The sequence below is a fragment of the Leuciscus leuciscus genome (assembly GCF_965113295.1).
Source record: "Leuciscus leuciscus genome assembly, chromosome: 22".
Classification (NCBI taxonomy): domain Eukaryota; kingdom Metazoa; phylum Chordata; class Actinopteri; order Cypriniformes; family Leuciscidae; genus Leuciscus; species Leuciscus leuciscus.
Genome location: NC_138746.1, coordinates 32,629,096 through 32,650,105, shown reverse-complemented (window position 1 = coordinate 32,650,105; position 21,010 = coordinate 32,629,096). Strand labels below are relative to the sequence as shown.

Sequence of the window (21,010 nt, the reverse complement as noted above, 5' to 3'; positions counted from 1 at the left end):
ATTGGGTAATCAAAAGTTCTACACGCACTTGCGGCCTTAAAGCCCACTTGAACACTTGGATCAAAGACCGAAAATACTGTAGGTCATATAAGTAGACAAGTGGTCAAGTACAAAGATAGCAAGTGTGGGTATTTGGACCGGCGCATAAAAAATTTGCAGAATGGTGCATCCCCAAGATGCATACACTCTACAGGTCCAGAGCAGAATCAAGGATAATCAATTAAGGTAAAAGGGGTGGAGCCACCTTAACTCAAAGCTATACAAAATGGCAAAGCCAAGCACTGGTGTTTATATCAGAAGTGGCTAGAATGGTGTTCCTGAAGGTTGTCTTAGTGGTGGTTGCAATTGTTGCATTTGATCTGCCTGTTGTCTTGGGAAGTTTGAGGTACAGTCATAGTCCAGAAAGTGTGGGGCCAAAATCAGATCCAGCTTCCAGAAGTCCTGCCCTTTCTCCTCTAGGGCTCTGGAACCCTTTGCAAGTGGCTTCTCAGTTTCAGAGTCCTTTGGGTCCTGACTCCAAAAGCCTTGCGCAGGAGCCTTTTGGCCTTCAGGAGAAGCAGCTGTTGCAGGGTCCAGTGAAGCCTTTGGATTGGAGGTATCCCATCGTTCCTGAGGTGCAGAGCGAGTTGGCGGTGGACTTCCAGTTGAGGCAACCCGTGACTCCCGGCAGCGTAGCGGTCCAATGTGGCGAGAACCGAGTTCTCGTAGAGGTCCAGCATGACTTTTTCAGCAATGGTCAGTTGATCCAGCCAACTGGTCTATCTTTAGGTGGATGTCCTGTTGTTGGTCAGGATCCTGGGTCAAGAGTGCTCATCTTTGAGTATGAATTACAGGACTGCAACAGCGTGCTGATGGTAAGAGCAGATACATCTTAATGGGTTATTTGTTGTGGCAGAGGACCTTTCAAGGGGAGCAAAGACCAAGTTTTATCAATAGACCCCTTTTGCACCGATGTCACAATTGCGTCACGGCGTTAGCTGGAGGCAAAACATACTGAAAACTGGAGGCGGCCAATACAAACCAGCACTGATTCAGCTACATAAGGAGCTTTTATTATTATAATTAAATGTCATCTTGTTGGGTGCAAAAATTGGTGTACAGGCTCCAATTTGAAACTTTATCACATGTTTTTGAAACTATTGTGAATCATCTATGATTGTATAGCCTACATTGTTGTGTTTGCTTGTGGTGACTTTTTGAAGAACCTGGTAAGAAAGAATAATCAAATACATAGTAAAAAAAAGGAATTTGCTGTATCTGTAATTATTTATTTCTAACAAATATTCACATCATTAAAATTGCACTAATGTCACTCTTTACATGGTCGTCTTCGGATTCATACCACACAAGTCTTGTACGTTTCAGCACATAGTTATAGGTATCTAAAGATTTATATCCCCTCAGTTTGTCTTTATGCTTGGTTTCTCTATCAGGTAGGGGTAGATGTCAGGCCACTCAACTGAGGTAGTGTTAACGTTAATCCTGTCTGTTCGTCCATCCATTGAGTGAGCGTGTACGGGTCGGCCAATCTGGTTATGTCCGTTAAAATGAACTTTTGCAAATAACAATCGTGGTCCTGGACAGTGAGTGACCTTACACTAAGATAAAATCAGATTTTCTCCAGTCATTGTTAAAACAAGCTAACAAAACTTGCAAACTAGCATTAGTGAAGTGGGCAGGGGGATCGTTCTGCCTCCACCTAAGCTCCGCCCACAAAAAGTCACCATGTTTACTAACTAAAGGGGTTTATTTAAATGGGAAAATCCAGAATTTTCAAGCTACTTGCCTCTAACCCTTCAAACCAACATCTGTTGTAAACTATCCCATAAAAGGTATGAAAGGAGCTTAAGAAACAAGAACAATAAATATTGTGCCTTAATAGCATTAAAGCTAGTTTTTACCCTGGAACAGCAAAATGTGCATGTTCAGTCCTTCGTGCATGTCTCCAAAAACATTTTCTATCTCTGGCAACACCAGAGCTTCTGAGGGCAGCTGTGGTGATGTGAAGAATTTACTAATTGGTGATTTTTTGCTCTTTAGGAATTCCACCATATTGCACCTTCTCCCATTCATAGCAATATGAGTGCACGGTCTTGGTGTATGTTAAGTCTTTGGGATGACTCTCTTGGTAACCACAATCTTTTTACAGATGAATGAGGATGAGCTTGTCTACACTTTCTCTCTTACCTACGCCCCTGAGGCGCTTGCAAGTACTCCGATTACCCGGGCCGATGGTGCAATTGTTGGTGTTCAATGCCATTATCAAAGGTAGGGTATCTCTGTGACTTTCTGCACTTTCTTGTGCAACTGGGAGATCATTTAATGGGTACTTTCATGAACCGCAGGCTCCAAAATGTAAGCAGTGATGCCTTGAGGCCTACATGGATCCCTTATGCCTCAACAGAGGCTGGTGAAGAAGTCTTGCTGTTCTCACTGAAGATCATGATGGGTTGGTAATTTTTATTTAAAAAATAAATAAAATAAACCTTTACCCTTGCAGTTGTGGCTGTGCCTAAAATGTTTCTTTGTGTAGATGATTGGTCCTCTCAGAGGCCTTCATACTCCTATTTCCTGGGTGGCGTTATTAACATCGAGGCATCTGTGAAGCAGTACAATCATGTGCCTCTGCGTGTGTTTGTGGACAGCTGTGTGGCCACTCAAGTACCTGATTTGAACGCTCTTCCGAGATATTCCTTCATTGAGAATTATGGGTAAGGTCATGGCACTTGCTGCGGTAGGATTAAGTTGGCTTTTGTAACAACTGTCACTGTCATGGGTAAGGTCATTCATGAGTTGCTATTTGTGGTTTTGTTGTCAGGTGCTTTGTGGATGCCAAAACTACAGCTTCCAGCTCCCGCTTCATGCCTCGGTCCCAGGTTGACAAGATCCAGTTCCAGCTGGAGGCGTTTTTGTTTCAGGAGGGCAACAGTCCTTCTGTATGTACTAGGAATATCATGAGTTAACTTGACTTCTCCTACCATCTGCTTTGATTTTTGTGACTTGTCTGTCATCCCTTGCAGATCTACATAACATGTATTCTGAAGGCAACTATTGCTTCTGCACCTAGTGATGCTCAGCACAAATCCTGTTCCTTTGCCAACGGGTACGTGAGTTTTATTTTATTTTTTTTATAAATGGTACTTTTCTCATGTTTAAGGTTCCATGTCTTTGTTTTGGTGCAGGTGGTTTTCTGCTGATGGAAACGACCAAGTTTGTGGTTGCTGTGACTCAACATGTGGTCCTGATGGTGAATTTGCTGCTGCTCCCTATGGAGGTTGGTAGCTCTTGCTCTTTGTAAGGTTGCTTTTGATTTCAACTTGGCTCTAACTTGGCTTTTTTTTTTTTTTCTCTAGGCGTTCAGTGGGAAGGCAAGGCCTCACTTGGTCCTGTAATGGTTCAAGGTCAAAAGAGAGGTTCTCAATAAAACTGAAAAATCAATCCTTGGTTGTATCTGACTTGTCATTTTGCTGCACGTCTGATTTAACTGCTTTTGATTTTCAAAAAGTGCCTTGTTCTGCCAATGTGGTGAAACTGATAGTTGCCCTGTACTATTCAAGTCCCCTATAACATGCAAGCATAGTGTTCTGAAGTTATTATCTCCCTATGGAGAAAGTGAAGTTTTAAATTAACCTTAAAGACTGCTAGTGAAAGCTCAAGGTTATGCTTTGAAGCCAATTGTTTGGAACACTTTGTGGTTACTTTTTCGATCGTCCCCTTTAGACATTCTAGATGTAACTTTTTCAACTAACACTCCGAGTATCAGTAGACTGTTAGGTTTAGGTTAGAAGGATAAGTTGATTTGTAGCTGCCAAGTTATAGTAAGTATGTCTGTTGGGACCAACAAAATAGTGTTAGCAGATATTAAGCAGACAGTCTACTAAATCTAATGACAGTTAAGTTGATATGTAGCTCCAAAGTTACTTGGTAGGATGTCTATTGAAATAATTTGTTACCCAATTTGTCTAAAAGAATCATTCCTGGTGAAAATCATTGCCACTAATGAGGCATTTATATAGCACTTTAATTTGTACTACTGTACACCCAAAGTGCTTCACAATCATGTCAGGGGATCTCTCCTCAAACAACACCAGTGTGCAGCATGCACTTGGATGATGCAACTGCAGCCACAGTACAATGGCGCCAGTGCGCTCACCACACACGTGCTATAGGTGGAGAGTGATAGAGCCAATTCAGTGGATGGGGATTATTAGGAGGTCATGACTGGCAAGGGCCAATGGAGGAAATTTGACCAGGACACCAGGGTTACACCCATACTCTTTATGAGAAGTGCCTTTTTTTTTTTTTGCTTCCTCATGTCTCAGCTCTACCTCCTGTAGGATGCGAGGTAAGGCTTCAAGGAAAGAAAAGGAGGACGGAGGAATTGAAGGAAAGCTTATTTATACACTGGAATTGATTACTCGTACACTTCATAGCGTCACCAGCAGCGCTCAAAGGATCTGCCCTTATGTTGTTGAAGTTTGGTTATTTAAGAAATTCATTAATAATAAAGCAAGATACCCTGTTGCAATATGTGAGATGTGTGGTTTATTTAAACTGCAAAGGTAAAGTATGAATTAAAATGATTGTGACCGATATGAAGGGGGAGGAGAATTTATACATGTGTCATGTTTAGTCAATAAAATACTTCCGCATGATACACCCATGTGTCTTCACTTATGACTACTCAGGAAGCCATCCTCCTTGCGGTGCAATTAGAGAATTGAGATGACCTTCTAAATGACTGAGCTCAATCGGTTTCCGGATCATAGGATGGAGGAGCGAGGTAAAGCACCCCTTGTCCCATGAAGCACTGTAGGTGATGTAATTGAGTCGGTCTTTTAATATTCCTGTTCTCCTGTCTGTGCAAATTTTGACACTCATTTTCTAATTCAACTTCCACTGAAGTTTGATCACGTTGACTTGTACAAGACTAATTTGCTGCTGGTTCATTTGAAATTTTCCTATGGGGTTCTTCAATTTAAAAATAAATAATTCTACACACCTATAACGCAAATTGATGCAGCATGTTAATTTTAGAAAATATATGTTTTTAATAACAAGTGTTATTTTGGTTATTGTTTAATAACAATAACCCCTGTTTGGTGTGTGTGCAGTGTACGTTGTAGAACAAAACGTCAAAGTATCATAGGACAATCCTGAAGGAACCAGCAGTCACTTGTTCTTCTGGCTTCTGGTGTCATACCTGCAACACTCTATAGACTGAACATGTAATTGCATGCGCATAACGTAATTTTTCACAAATTCACGTTTTCTGTTGTGTACACGGAGACAATGATGGTAAACTTTTCAAAAACTTGCACTTTGAAATACATTTTTCAAAAGTTTGCTTTTTAGGCCCACAAAACGCTGTTGTCATGTAAATAAACAATGTATTGGTTTTTATGTGAAAATTGTGTCATGTAAATGCCCCCTCAATGTGTCAGATAAGAGAAACAAAGTGCCTGTGCAAAAATACACAATTGATGTTTTGGTCACTTGACCACACATGCATGTGACAGGAAGTCAGTGCGCAAGACTGTCCCATGTCTTAAAAATACCAAAGCTCAGTGCCCTTAATGCACACTAAACCCACACCATCTCGAATACCGCTTCGGAGTGGTATTCAAGACTAAGCGTATTCCATCATGCATCTTGTTTGGAAACTTGCATGCCCTAAAATCGCGAGATGTCAAGGAAAACATGGTAACACTTTATTTTGATGGTCCCTTTTGAACATTTTGTTGACTATGAGTGACTTTGCAACTACATGTCAACTATCTCTCATTAGAATGTTAGTAGAGTATCAGTAGACTGGTAGGGTTAGAATAACTTGACACGTACCTGCAAAGTTTCTTATAGTCAACAGAATGTCTGTTGTGGACCATCACAATAAAGAGTTAGCAGATAATAAGCAGACAAACTCTTTATTGTGATGGTCCCCAACAGAGATTCTTCTGACTAGTACCTTTGCATGTACATGTCAACTTATTCTAACCCTAACCCTACCAGTCTACTAATACTCTACTTACACTCTAATGAGAGTTAGTAGACATGTAGGTGCAACGTTACATATAGTCAACAGATTGTGTTAAAGGGACCATCAAAATAAAGTGAAACTGAAAAAAAATCCACTGTAAGTTAAATTAATGAGATATTATAATTATTTACAATTATACATAATTTGGTAGTTAAACAAAGTGTTGTGCACGTTATTGGTGCAAATATGTGAATGTATATTTTGAACAACATTTGCAACTGCATGTCATCACTTAAGGCAACTTAGCAACTTAGTCATGTTATGTTTATGACGTTTATGTCCAAAGCGTTTATGACAAGGAAACTTAGCCATTTTGCCTAGTCAATATGGCTAATTATGGGGGAACTCTGCACAATATTTGCAGATGAGATGTGTTCCTGAAAACTGGCGCACACTACATTAAAATGTAAGATACGTCCCATATTGATGCCATTTAACTCTTGCCAATCTATTTCGTGCTCAAATCCATGGGCATGTCTTTTGCGTTTTGCCTCTTTGTAAGCTGTTCTAGCAGTAGTTTCAATCTGTTCAGCCTGTGCATTAACAACACTCTGTATGATTGTTTTCTGACTGGCTCTTTGCAAAATGCTTTCTGCTGCCATATGTGATTTAGTACGACTGTTGCTGTTTTGTTTAACTGGAGCCATGGATGTCACCGCACAACTCACCCACTCAGATGCTAATCTTATCCAAATTACCCGTTTGGTCAGGTCTAAGTGATCCCACTCTCGAATGTGCGGCAGCCCAGATTTTGATGTTGCATAATCAACCACAGATATACAGCTTCTTCAACTGTTCTTGAGACCAAATATCATTCATCTGATCCGTGGAATCCAATGATGTTCCTCTTCCATTATTTCTGACTGATGTAACTTGCCTTGCTTGTATCTCCCGCTATCCTGCAGTTCCATCGAAATCCTAGATCCCCAGAAGCAGTGCCACCTTCATCCTCAGTGTGGCGCCACACGCCCCCATCCCACTAACCCACTATTTGTCCGATTGCCCACTATCGTCAGGGGGGCCTAACCCCACACGGGTCATTAGGTTGACTGGGGAGGGTCGGCTGAGGGCCGCGTCCGCGAACCCACTGTACAATGGCCGTTTTCTCAAAATTTCCGCAAAAAACCTAACGGGCACGCTGTTTCAGTTAATCACAGACTATTCGCAAACGAATTATTGGGCATTAAATCTATTACGAATTATTGGGCATTAAATATATTCACACCAGCATTTATCACCCACAAACAGACGGTCTGGTGGAAAGATTTAATCGCACGTTAAAAACCATGATTCGGAAGTTAATTCAGGAAGATGGCAAAAATTGGGATAAGTGGCTGGAACCCCTCTTGTTCGCTGTGCATGAGGTCCCCCAAGCCTCCACAGGGTTTTCCTCTTTCGAGCTTCTCTATGGGCGTCAACCCCGCGGGGTGTTAGATGTCCTTAGAGAGACTTGGGAGGAGGGACAGTAAGAACTAGAGTTGAGCCGGATACTCGGCTGAAACGAGTATCCGGTACAGATAAAGCACTTTTGTCGAGTACGAGTATTATACGAGTAATACGAGTCAATATCTGTGCTCGGATTAAAAAAAAAGAAAGTTATGTTGAGATTAGGGCTGGGCGATATATCGATATAAAGAATATATATATATATATTTTACCATTATATATATCGATATAGTTCCAATTTGCGCTGTGATCCTTGCTCCAAGCCAGCTGACCCGGAGCTCTGCACTGCTCCCCGCGCCCCCGCCCCTCCTTTTCCACTTTGCGTGCGTGTTTAGAGCATGTTATGTTATAACATGAAAGTCTTTCATCTCAGAAAAACTGACTTTCTTGTCCTGTCAGCCGTTATACTGTAGTCGTAGCGCACACTCAATTGCACGCGCAAATGCTGCGGCGCGCGCCGTGTATCTCCTCACTGTATATAAAGTGCAAAAGAAACTACGAGCATGCAACGCCGTTACGTTGTAAATTACACGAAATAAAAGTAATGCAGGTATGATTTTCATTCTATTCACCAGGAGCAGTTTCCATGTTTCATTAACAGTTCTTGTTAGTATTGTGTATTCACCATGGTAACTGTCGTTTCCATATTAACCCCAAAATGCCACTATTTTTCTTTGTGTTATTTTTTTTATATTTTTAAATGACTGTGGTGGCTCATACTGTTATGAATGAGATGACAGAGGCAGATCCAAATGCAACAATTTATTAAATAAAGGACTCAGCATCAACAGATTCAGGGTAAAACAAAGGCATGTCGAGAACCAGGCTGGAGATCAAGGGCAGGCTGCAGGCAAACGGAATCCAAAAACAGGCAGAGGGTCACTAGGCAGGCTGCAGACAATCAGAGAGATTCAGCAAGGCAAGAGTCAAGACACAGGTAGGCAAGGAAAACCAGGAACGCTCAGACATGCACACAACAGTGAAACAGTACTGCACAAAGAGATGCCAGGTTAACAAGCCAGATATAGGTTCACTGATCAGAGTTAAATCAGAACAGGTGATAGTCAATCAGCAGTCAACAATGCATACTAGGAAGCAAGTACGCGAGTCCATAAACATACAAAAGGGGGCGCTGAAACTTGAGTGAGGATAATCCAGAAGGGCTGGCTACCGTCACACATACCAACATTGTATTAACAAAAAATAGTTTGGGACTGCTATTTAATACCTTTAGCATATGCCTAATGTTTATTAGTACTAGTCTTTACTATTAGTCTTATTCTTACAATTTATGTTAAGTAAAGGGGGACAGTACTTGTGTGTGTGTTAACAAATTTTGAAAAAAATAAAACGTGAAAAATAAAAAATATCGGGATATATATATCGTATATCGAAATTCAGCCTACATATATCGGGATATGACATTTGGTCCATATCACCCAGCCCTAGTTGAGATGCAAACTCTTGTTCATTACATTTTACTTCATAATTGCAACCGCATGTGTTGTATTCATTGTTGCAAAACTTGTTCTGTAGTTCGTTTGTTATCGTGATCAAATCGTGATCAAGTTTTCTAATCAGCAATAAATATAACACTTTCTGATCAACCCATATCAATTGCATGCTTAAAATAACATACCGGTTAAAGCCCCGCCCATTTCAAGACAACCCGACCCACTTCCGGGTTAAATCCCGCCCACTTCCGGGTTAGGCCCCGCCCAGTCCGAGTACAGATACAGATACAGATAATTCATATGGTTAACAGATACAGATACAGATAATGCTGTACTCGCTCATCCCTAGTAAGAACGAAATTCAATATGTACTGGACCTAAGAACAAAACTCCACACTTTCTCGGCTCTCTATGGAGAATTTGTTACAGTGTCAGGACAAACAAAGCCAGCTATACAACAGGGGAACTAGACTATGTGAATATGCACCGGGAGATAAAATGCTTGTATTGCTCACAACTTCTAGCTCTAAATCACTCACGAAGTGGCAAGGACCCTTTGAGGTCACACGGCGAGTCGGGGATCTCAATTATGAGGTAATACGAACAGACAGGAATGGGGCACATCAGATTTACCATCTCAACCTCCTTAAACAGTGGAGGGAGGCGGAGTAGTGATGCTGGCGACGATGGTGAGCAGAGAGGAGGATCTCGGGCCAGAAGCGAACACAAAAAGGCAATCTCTCGCGCTGGCCCAAGGAGGAGGTCACCTCTCACCCTCCCAGCTCATTGATGTGGCCAATTCACAAGCAGAATTTGCTGATGTGTTCTCGTCCCTGCCTGGTTGAACGGACCTTATCCAGCACCACATTGAGACTGAGCCGGGCGTGGTAATACGCAGCCGGCCAAATCGCTTGCCTTAACACACACAAAAAGGTAGTTCAGAGTGAATTAGAGGCGATGCAAGACATGAGAGTAATACAGGAATCCAGCAGTGATTGGGCGAGTCCGATAGTTTTGGTGCCTAAAACGGACGGCTCGGTTTGGTTCTGCGTGGATTATCGCAAGGTGAACGCTGTATCGAAATTCGATGCATATCCAATGCCACGGGTTGACGAATTACTTGATCGGCTGGGTACTGCTCAATTTTATTCGACGCTGGATTTATCAAAAGGTTTTGGCAGATCCCCTTATCTCCTATATCCAAAGAAAATACAGAATTCCGTTTGGATTCCACCAATTTGCTACACTTCCTTTCGGGTCATTCGGGGCTGCGGCTACCTTTCAGCGTCTCATGGACAAAATTCTCTGCATGCCGCATGCTGCATATGCCGCTGCCTATCTGGATGACATTATCATCTATTCATGGGTTTCATCAGGTCCCTTTCCACAGGTGTATAAAATCAAGCACCTAGATTATGAATGCAGACTGCATTGTGCTTGATTAATACACCTGTGGAAAGGGACCTGATGAAATCCATGAATAGCAATGACTGGCAGCATCATATGCAGCACTTGTGGGCTGTCCTGAGTTCACTGAGAGGGGCTGGACTAACGGCCAACCCGAAAAAGTGTGCAGTTAGGCGTGTGGAAGTCAGGTATCTGGGCTTTCACTTGGGTCACAGACAGGTGCGTCCCCAAATTGATAAGACGGCAGCAGTTGCAACCTGTCCGAGACCCAAGACCAAATGACGGACACCTGTGTCTTGTTGCAGTAATTGGCGTCGAGAGACAGAATATAAGCCGCTCTGGAAAGAGAACGGGAAAGAAAGAAGGACTGAGGATTCGTACAAGATTGCTGGGGAAAGAGTATTGTGAGATAACCTGCTGGATAGAGGGACAAATGTTTGTGAACTATTGTCTGTGCTGTAGCGAGTCTACGGTGAATGTGCTGTGGGTGTGACTTTTGTTTGTTGTTATTTTGAAGTTATCCTAATAAAAACGTACGCGTCCCAGTCACGCCGACCCTGTCTTCTTCCTTCCAACCTTGAACCTCATCACACCCATATTGCCCCACAATAACGAGTGCAGAGCCAATGTACGTTCGACGGCTGTTCGAATTCACTCACTCGTTTTCATGCACTCCTTCTGGTGAACAGTGTTAGTGGACTAACATAGGAAATAGTGATTGAGGATTTAGGGGGCGATTTCGGATTCAGACTGAGTGTTTTCATTTGTCATTGATTATGTTCTTCTCCTGATTCTAGTTTAGTTAATCATAGCCCTTGTTTTCTTTGTTTCATTGTTAGTTATTATCTTCTTGTGTTATATTCTTGTCTTTGTTTAATGAATTTCTGCCTAAAGATCCAAGCCTCAACTCTCTCCCTGTCTGTACTCAGCAATAGTGTGTTTATGAAACTTCACATGCAGATATGAATCAGATTAGGAGATTAAAGCCAAATTAAATTATGACCTCATTTCACAGAGAACAGAGCAATTGCTTTCCTCATTGGCCATCTGTTGCCTGTTTATGTTCCGGTTCCATCACCATGATTTTGCCAAGACATGTTCCTGGGTCAACATATTTTGTTGATCGTGGAACAACATTCCTATTCGAATATTTAGTCCTATCCTTATCCCAACCCCTAACCCTACCCATAACTTATCCCTAAAATCAGAGGGAAATGATAGAAAATGATAGAACAAAGACGTTGATACAGGGATATGTTGCAATTGGTGAAATCACGCTCACCGTTCATGTCCATATTATTTTCAAAATATGTCTCAAATTCTCATCTGAGGAATGATTTATTCTGCAGTGCTAAGCAACATATTCACTTTGCTGTTTAGCTCTTCTTTTCTGAGGAACAAGCACATCCTGTTAAGCATAATAGTCAGCAAGGACAACATGATAGCTGGGGATTTTGGGATAAGATTACCTTCTCTGGCACTGGCAACATCAGAAGTGGTCTGCAATGTCATAATTCCGGTTATGGTGTAAATTAATTAAATTAGATGGATTATCGATTATGTACAATAACAAAATGCCATTTCTTCACACATTTGGTTGTCCCTGGAGTGCACATTGACTTGATTATGGTACTTGACATGTATTTGATATGATTTTTCTAACCCACCTCATTCTTACCCCCTCACACTCTTTCACGCCACATTGCACAGAAATATTTCAGACAGATGTTCTGTATTCGAGCATGGCATGTGCAACAATGCCGTTCCCCACCGTCTCCACAGCACAACATCTGCCTTGCTCTCTCTCTTTCTCTTTCTCCTTCTCTTTCTTTACTCCTCCATGTCAGTTGTTTGAATTCCTCTAATGACAGCCCATGATGCTTAAAGAAAATGAAGCCTATTTCTAAAGTGAGAGCTCACTCCAAAATGAGAATTCTGTCATAATTTACTCTCCCTCGTGTCATTCCAAACCTTCATGATATTCTTTTATCTCTGGAACACAAAAGAAGATATTTATATTAAATATATTTGGAATTACACATTTGTAATTATGAAGTTGCAATTAAGATATTATATAATATATTAATATTAAATAACACGATACAGTTTAAAAGATTACAGTAAAAGAGACACTTCCTATGATTACAGTTCTGCTGTATGTGGGGATGTCGGGTATGCACATATATGATCCAATATAATGACTCTGTTTAATTTTGCTTAGGTTTTTGGTTCATATTCAACTGCCTCATGTTTGCTCAACATTAGATTCATGTGCTGTGGCTTCGCTTCTCATTCTTAGCACACACTCTGTTTCCATGGTTGCACATGGTCTTGGTCTTTGCGGGCCGTCTGATCTTTAAAGGCCTGTTTCTAAGCAGAGTGAGTGTTGGATGATATGCTTGCAGTAGCTGAGAGGGACATCTTCACCGTCTCAAGTTGTCTCGTTCTTTGAAGTGTTTGGCAGTTGGCGAAGCGACCACATCCCACTGTCTGCCCTTGTCTGGGTCAGAGGACCTGCTTCATCTCTCAGCTAATTATAGGGTCCTGTTGTCTTTTTCATTATTTTTCTATTTTTCTCTCACTCTCAATCTTTATCCTATTTTGTCATTGTCTGGTTTTTGTCCTTGTCATTTTCAGGATATTTTGCCAGACCTTTAGAAAGTAATCATTTAATATTAGCTTTTTATTTCCCCAGCAACCATGGCTATTCTAATTATACATCATTGCTCAGAGGTTGCTTTTTCATCAGCTTCTGTCATCAATTACGTTATTATTTACTCACCTTAACGTCATTCCAAACCTATGCATTTCTGTCTTTTGCAAAACACAAAATAAGTTATTTTGAAGAATATCGCAACCAAACAGTTTTGGTAAGCATTGATTTACATTGTACACTCTCAAGAGAAAATGGCACAAAAGCTGTCACTGCAGTACCCTTTCAAAAGTCACTAATATATACATTGTGGTACTATATGTACACTTTAGGTGTAAATAAGGTACAAATGTCTACATTTTGAAAGGGTACTATCCCCCCACATTACAATATTTTTTTCAATAAAATACAACTCCCTGAAAATATCACAGAAGACCTCTGAATCCATTCATCATTGGTAAAACTTGCATGTGTTGACATTTTTGCTAAATGATATCACGTTGTTTCTTGCACTTATCTTGCACGTTACACATTCAAAGTGAAATGTCCAGTGAGTGGCGCTTGTGTGCGTTTAGTTTTATCTGAAACAGATGAACGTGAATGTGTAACCATTTATTGCACTGGTTGTTGTACGTATTCCGTAGATGTCCTAATAGTGGAACTAGAAGTTTAATGCTCATCGCATTTGAAAATAATGTACCACCTAAACTAAACCCTACCATTAACCTAACCCAGTGGTTCCCAATTCCAGTCCTCGTGACCCACTGCTCTGCACATTTTGTATGTCTCCCTTATTTAACACACCTGAACCAGATCATCAGCTCATTAGGAGAGACTCCATGAACTGACCTGAGTGTGTCAGATAAGAGAGACCTACAAAATGTGCAGAGCAGTGGGTCACGAGGACTGGAATTGGGAACCACTGACCTAACCGATAGTGTTAACAAGAGCAAACGAGATAAAAATGCATTTGCTGAAACATCCCATGCCACTTTAGCTTACTTCTACAAGTCTTTGATCTCTTCTATTGTGATTGGTGTTTCACTGGACTGATACCTGAGAGCTCCACATCACAAGAACAATGCTGCACCAGGTGAGCTACAGAGCAAGTTTACCGATAGAAAAGCCTTACATGGAGCAGTGCTACGGTAAAAGTGGTTTGAGGTCATAACATAATAATCTAATGGAGTTCTCAGTTGTTTCATGTTATCTAGTAAGTTTATCTCAGATGTTTCTAGAAATCATTGTTGAATGTGGCTAGCAAAGGTCAAACTGTTGGGTCTTGGAAGAACTGGATGACAAATGTTTGAGTTCATATTGAGATGACTTTAGATTAAAGACTTTATCTGGGCGAGTTTGACTTTGTTGTGATGTCCTCTGAAACTCTAGTGGAGAGACGTGAAGATACAAGGGTCTTTTTCTCTCATAAGAAATATTTAAGAAGCAAGAGAATAAAACGTCTCCACATTCTTAAAAAGACCTCATTTGTGATATTTCCTTTCATGTTTCTGTCACTCTCTCTCTTCAAACACCAAACGTGCATCCCATAGTATATATAGTATGTCTATAAATATATAGTATAATATATATATATATATATATATATATATACTAGAAAAGACAGTATCCTCACAACTATGTTCCTTTTTAGAAAGAAATGGTATCTGCGAGGATTTCCAGTCAGGATTTAGACCGTACCATAGTACCGAGACTGCTCTTATTAGAGTCACAAACGATTTGCTCTTATCATCCGATCATGGTTGTATCTCTCTATTAGTGTTACTCGATCTTAGTGCTGCATTTGATACTATAGACCACAACATTCTTTTAAATAGACTCGACAATTATGTTGGCATTAGTGGAATTGCATAAGCATGGTTTTAGACAGTCCCAGATTTCCTTACATAGCGAAGGGGAAGAGGCTATCAGAGGCTACTGGATGATTAAATAACCTATAAAATTCATACAATAGATGGTAAAGGACATAGTGCATAGTGCATAGTGTGTCATTTGGGACACAACTCAAGCCTTTATTAATACTGCTTCACTCATTCTTAATTGCTCTTTCATTTTCACTTTCCATATTCACTCCTCAACTTCTACTTAAATGAGAGGTGTGAAATACAAAGCTTAATAGCATTTGGAAAGAGAATTTTTTTTATTGTTTCCAACCAAGCTGACATTTTGTCAAATTATGAAAAAAGTCTGACAAAATATTATTTAATTGTATATGTATGAAGGATACAGCAAATATAGGTATGAAATTATCCTTAACAAGTCAAAGAAACCAATTATTTTATTGCAAAAATGTAATTTCACCATCGTCATACACCCAAAATGAATGGGTCATGAAAGTTTAGAGAAATAAAATTCCGAATTCTCCTTTGATTCATGTGCACTTTGTACAAATGAAATAAACCTCATTAAATAATGAGTGTGAAAAGAGTGTTTTCAGAGAGTTTATATTTTAAAAGTCCACATAAACAGTGCCCATATTTGAAGAAACACCCATTACTCTTTCCTCACTCTCTCAGCTGTGTCGCTCTCTCCCTCCAGGCTCCAGTGTGTCAGTGTTTTGAGTCGGGCAGTGCAGCGTCCCGCGGCTCATGTCTGTTCTTCCTCCAGCTGTCAGAGGGGTAACAGTGCCGGACTGTCCTGGGGCTCGGTGCAAATAAACAAAGTGATGAAGGAGTGCGAGAGCATGGAAATGTACCCTATTCACAGTATTGCAGTCTGCACACCTCGCCATCAGAACAAGTAGAGCTTCTTAGCTCTCTTTCCGTTATTGAAGGCCTAGTATAAATGACTCATTAATTGCACATTCAGTACCGTGGTACTAATATTTCATCTTACATAAATTGTCAGTTGATTTAGTGTTTTAGTGCGAGCTCTGGAGTGAAGGGCATAATCGGGGGTGTGCAGTGTTTGAGAGTAATGCTACAAGTCCACCCAGCAAGTGTTTACCCTTGTGAAAAAGAAGTATGCTTAACTGAAATGAATGTGCACTTGAAGTGTGGGCTACTTTAAATCTTAAATATATATATATATATATATATATATATATATATATATATATATATATATATATATATATATATATATATATATATATATATATAAAACTGTAAGTACAGATACGTAATATGTAATATAATATTACTGTAATAAAATTCTACTTAAGTGTCATTAAAGAGAGTAGGCCTACACTTTCAGAGACTATGTTGTTTAACGGTAACTGTGATTTTGCCATTAGTAAGATATGTTAAACATGTTTTCTTGATCCTGGAACAACATTCCTATCCAAATATTTAGTCCTAACCTTATCCCAACCCCTATCCCATAACATCCTTAAAATCAGAGACAAATGAGGTGAATAACACTGATGTCTAAACTTGTAAACTTATCCCTCAAATCTGATTGGTTGATTGGAATGTTGTTTCAGGATCAACAAAGTTGTTGATTCAGGAACATGTTGTACTTTGGTGAAATTAGGTTCACTGTTGTTTAACACAGTTAAGTACTTTGTAATAATGTCAAATTAAAAGTTTTACCTAATAGTACAATTTAAATCCTTATTTTGTAATAGTTAAACATATAAATAAAAATATTTACCACAAGTTTTACCCCTCATAAACCAGTGATTGAGTAGTGTTTTTGGCATGCTTTATCAATATTCTTCATAAAATGTACACTAAATGGTTAAATGATCAAAATTCACAGTTATCTTATTTTGATTTTGACCCCCCAATTTGGAGAGTCACCAGAGTTTTCTGGTAAATACAAACTTGTGGTAACGTTAAAATGATGAGCATCTTGTAAACATGATAAATACATGACTTTTAGACTAGTTTAGTGATGCTACATACTAACACACACACACACACACACACACACACACACACACACACACACACACACACACACACACACACACACACACACACACAAGGCAAGGCAAGGCAAGGCAAGTTTATTTATATAGCACATTTCATACACAATGGCAATTCAAAGTGCTTTACATAGAAGAAATTAAAATAATAAAAAGAAATAAGAATAATTAAAACAGTTTAGAAAAATAAAAAATAAAATACAGTACAAACAGTCGGACGAACATTGGCACAGTGCTCATTCAGTAAATGCATAGTTAAACAGATGTGTTTTGAGTCTGGATTTGAATGTGACTACAGTAGGAGCACATCTGATCTCCTCTGGAAGCTGGTTCCAGCTGCGGCTGGCATAATAGCTAAAAGCAGACTCGCCATGCTTAGAGTGAACCCTTGGTATTTCAAGCTGATATGATCCTAATGATCTGAGTGATCTGTTGGGTTTATATTCAGTGAGCATATCTGCAATGTATTGAGGTCCTAGGCCATTGAATGATTTATATACCAGTAATAATACTTTAAAATCAATCCTAAGTTTAACTGGGAGCCAGTGTAAAGACCTGAGGACTGGTGTGATATGTTCATATTTTCTGGTTCTGCTCAGAATCCTGGCGGCAGCGTTCTGTATGAGCTGCAACTGTCTGATGGTCTTTTTGGGAAGGCCAGTGAGGAGTCCATTACAATAATCCACCCTGCTGGTGATGAAAGCATGCACAAGTTTCTCTAAGTCTTGTCTGGAAACAAAGCATCTAATTCTTGCAATATTTTTCAGATGATAGTATGCTGATTTAGTTATTGCTTTGACATGACTACTGAAACTAAGCTCTGACTCTAGTGTCACTCCAAGATTCCTGACTTGATTTTTGGTTGTTTGACCCCTAGAGTGAAGGTATGCGTTCACCTTGAGAACTTCATCTTTGTTTCCAAACGCAATGACTTCAGTTTTGTCTTTGTTTAACTGAAGAAAGTTTTGACACATCCAACTGTTGACTTCACACACACACACACACACACACACACACACACACACACACACACACACACACACACACACACACACACACACACACACACACACACACACACACACACACACACACACACGTTAAAATGTCTACACATTTTTTCTAAAACTCATGAAAAATCATGATTAGTCTGGTTTGGGAAGTCCCAGTTTCAGTGAGCTCCTCAGTGCTGCAGGTGTGTTAACTCTCTCAGTCTCTGCTCCATGTGCTGACCGGACACTACACAGACCCTACGTGCTGAAAAAAAATGCATCTACTCTCTTTGCCCCTCACTCCCTTTGTAACCAGAGCAAAGCCTGATGGGACGTCAGTGCTGTTTACCCTTACAGCGAACAGAGCCCTGAACTATGGAGCAAACCCCTATGAGACCACTGTCCTGCCCCAGGTGTGTGTGATAATACCTCTCATCTGTCAAAAAGGGCTGAGAGCCAGATAACTTAATGACTCTACAAATGTGAGGAAGACCAGACACTGATGCTCCATTATGTGACCTCAATGCCCTTCATAAATATACTGTTTTCTGTCTTATTTGCATGCATACTTATTTGTTTAGGCTTTAGGGGAACCATCTGTTTGGAACCCAAAAGTGTTCTAAATGCAAGTAACAATGTAAGGTAATGTAACAGTAACAGTCACACGCAGCAGTAAGGATTGTATACACAAAAGAAATCAGAACAATACAATTTAGACTATAACATGAACAGAACAATCAGTAACACAATGAGAACTGACAATGAACAGAAAGGGTATGTTTACAGGACAACAATGTGCTAAAAAACGGAAACGTTTTCCCTCAGTGTTTTTCGCGTAAAGACAACAACGTTGTCAAAATGATCCCGGTTCACATGGATTTGTGTAAACGATTAAAAACGCTGCACTAGGCCTACTGCATACCAGGCCAGTAGTTGGCGTCGTCACTTTGTGAAGAAACACTGCGCGCCTATAGACTGAACATGTAATACGCATGCGCATGACATCACCGTTTAAAAAAAAATCATGTTTTGGTTGTTTACACGGAGACGATAATGGTATAATTTTCAAACACTAGCACTTTGAAACCCTTTTTCAAACGTTTGTTTTTTCAGGCCCCCAAAACATTGTTGTCATGTAAATGAGTGTCCAAAATGCATAAGTTTTCCATTTTTAGTTGAAAACGCTTAATGCTAACGGCCTCAAACAAATACAAGGCTTAAAGTAGACCAAACAAACCAATCAATGAAAACAATCCACAGGTGTGCAAATTAATCAAACAATGAAAAACCATAGAAACTAACTGAAACCACCGGAAACCCAAAAACCCCAAAAAGACACAAAAACCCAGATAGTCCGATACAAAAATATAATATAATATAATATAATATAATATAATATAATATAATATAATATAATATAATATAATATAATATAATATAACAAAGTCATCCCTAAAATCAGAAAGAAATGACAGGTGATTAACAGCGATGCAGAAGCACCTAACCCTGATTGTAAGCCTAAATTTGACAAAAACTGTAAACTTGTCCGTCAAAACTGATTGGTTGATTGGAATGTTGTTCCAGGATCAAAAAAAGATGATGATCCAGGAACATGTTGTACATGATGAAATCACATTTACTCTCCATTGTAATATAAGTGAAACATAGCACATGTTTGCTCTGGTTCTGGTTTATATTCTTGCAAGCAGTAGTGTAGGCTTTTCCTGTGTGCCAATTAACTGTGTGTATTGCTCAGTCCATCTGTCAGGATACAGCTCACGTAGCTATAAGACCTGGAGGAAGGAAGTCTGCTCTGCCAATGGACTGGAACCTGCAATCCAGTTGTGCACGGCTGGACAGAGGCGTGAACCCACTGACCTGTGGTTTAACTGCCTCTAAAAGCTGCCGAGAGATGTGGGCAGGATCCGTTATACAGTTGATGGAATCCGTATGCTTTCAAACTGATCTTACCAAGGCAAAGTTTCAGCCCACTTCAGCATGCCATATCTCATCTCCTGGTTGTGGTTGCCAGTCAGACTTTCCATTAACGTGTTTGCTAATGTAGGCATCACTATAACAATTGCTCATACTTTGGTCTAAGGTTTTTATGAACTCCTAACCCTGAATGATTCCTCAAATTGCTTTTCTGAATTACAGTATTGACCTGTTGGACAATTAACCAGGTCAAAAATCCATAGACTTTAAAAGTTAGTTCACCCAAAATTGACACATTGTTCCAAACCGAAAAGATGTTCTTCGAATGAGAGCTTAAATCACATGACATTTGAGAACAAACCTCATTGGTTCTCACGCATCAAGCAAGCATGTTTGAGCTTCCGTTTACCATATTTTATTAGCTTTTTTTATATACTCTGAGCAATGCTTACATGTGAATAAATTAAGTTTTATGTAACAAAGTTCGGGAGGAGCATGTTCAGGTAATCATCCAATCAGCACAAGGAGAAGCCAGTATAAATAAAGCCTTCCCTTACCTCCTGTCTCATGACTAATTTCTCAGCATCCCGCCACCACCCCATCACCTCACTTTCGGCTGGGTCTACTCATAGATACCTATGAGCTATACATTCATAGGGGGGAGTACTCTGGGGTCGGGCCGAATTCCGAGCTCGGAGCCCTCCCCCTGGACAGCAAGCCAAATACGCATTATAATATTACATCAGATTTCATTAACATGTGAACTCGTGAAATTCTTATGGTTTTGGAACGATGAGGATGAGTAAATGATGACAGAATTTCCATTTTCACTTGGGTCAACTATCCCTTTAATATCGTGGCGTGGGCTTTTTTGACATGAGCCATTAAACAGCCACTGGCATTGCAGTTAGTGGAGAACTAAATGCCATGAGGCCATTCATTAACTAAAATGTGTGTTTGATACCATCTGTGTGCTTTTTCTTTTCTTTTATTGTTGAATTTATGTTCTTCAAGACCATCACAGCCAGAAACATCCATCTACAACACTCTAAATACATCTTTAATCAAGTGATTGAGGATCAGTGGTTATTTTTCATATCTCAATAATGTAAGTTATATGGACATGATGGAAGCTGGTCTAAGATGCATTATGCATATGGACCCTGAAACAGCTCAGAGTGCAGCAGAGCATGCAAT

The 21,010-nt window shown here is 39.9% G+C and overlaps 1 protein-coding gene across 1 annotated transcript; it reads left to right on the top strand.

The window, feature by feature from the left end:
* Positions 1 to 308: 308 nt before the first annotated feature.
* Positions 309 to 3,437, top strand: LOC309486875 (zona pellucida sperm-binding protein 3-like; the record flags this gene model as incomplete). Its single annotated transcript, XM_082154342.1, has 9 exons — positions 309 to 854; positions 2,041 to 2,133; positions 2,201 to 2,268; positions 2,346 to 2,449; positions 2,534 to 2,711; positions 2,819 to 2,936; positions 3,021 to 3,103; positions 3,183 to 3,274; positions 3,354 to 3,437. The coding sequence occupies 9 exons, from the start codon at positions 309 to 311 to the stop codon at positions 3,422 to 3,424; spliced, it is 1,353 nt and encodes a 450-aa protein (XP_082010468.1). The 3' UTR covers positions 3,425 to 3,437.
* Between the last annotated feature and the right edge of the window lie 17,573 nt (positions 3,438 to 21,010).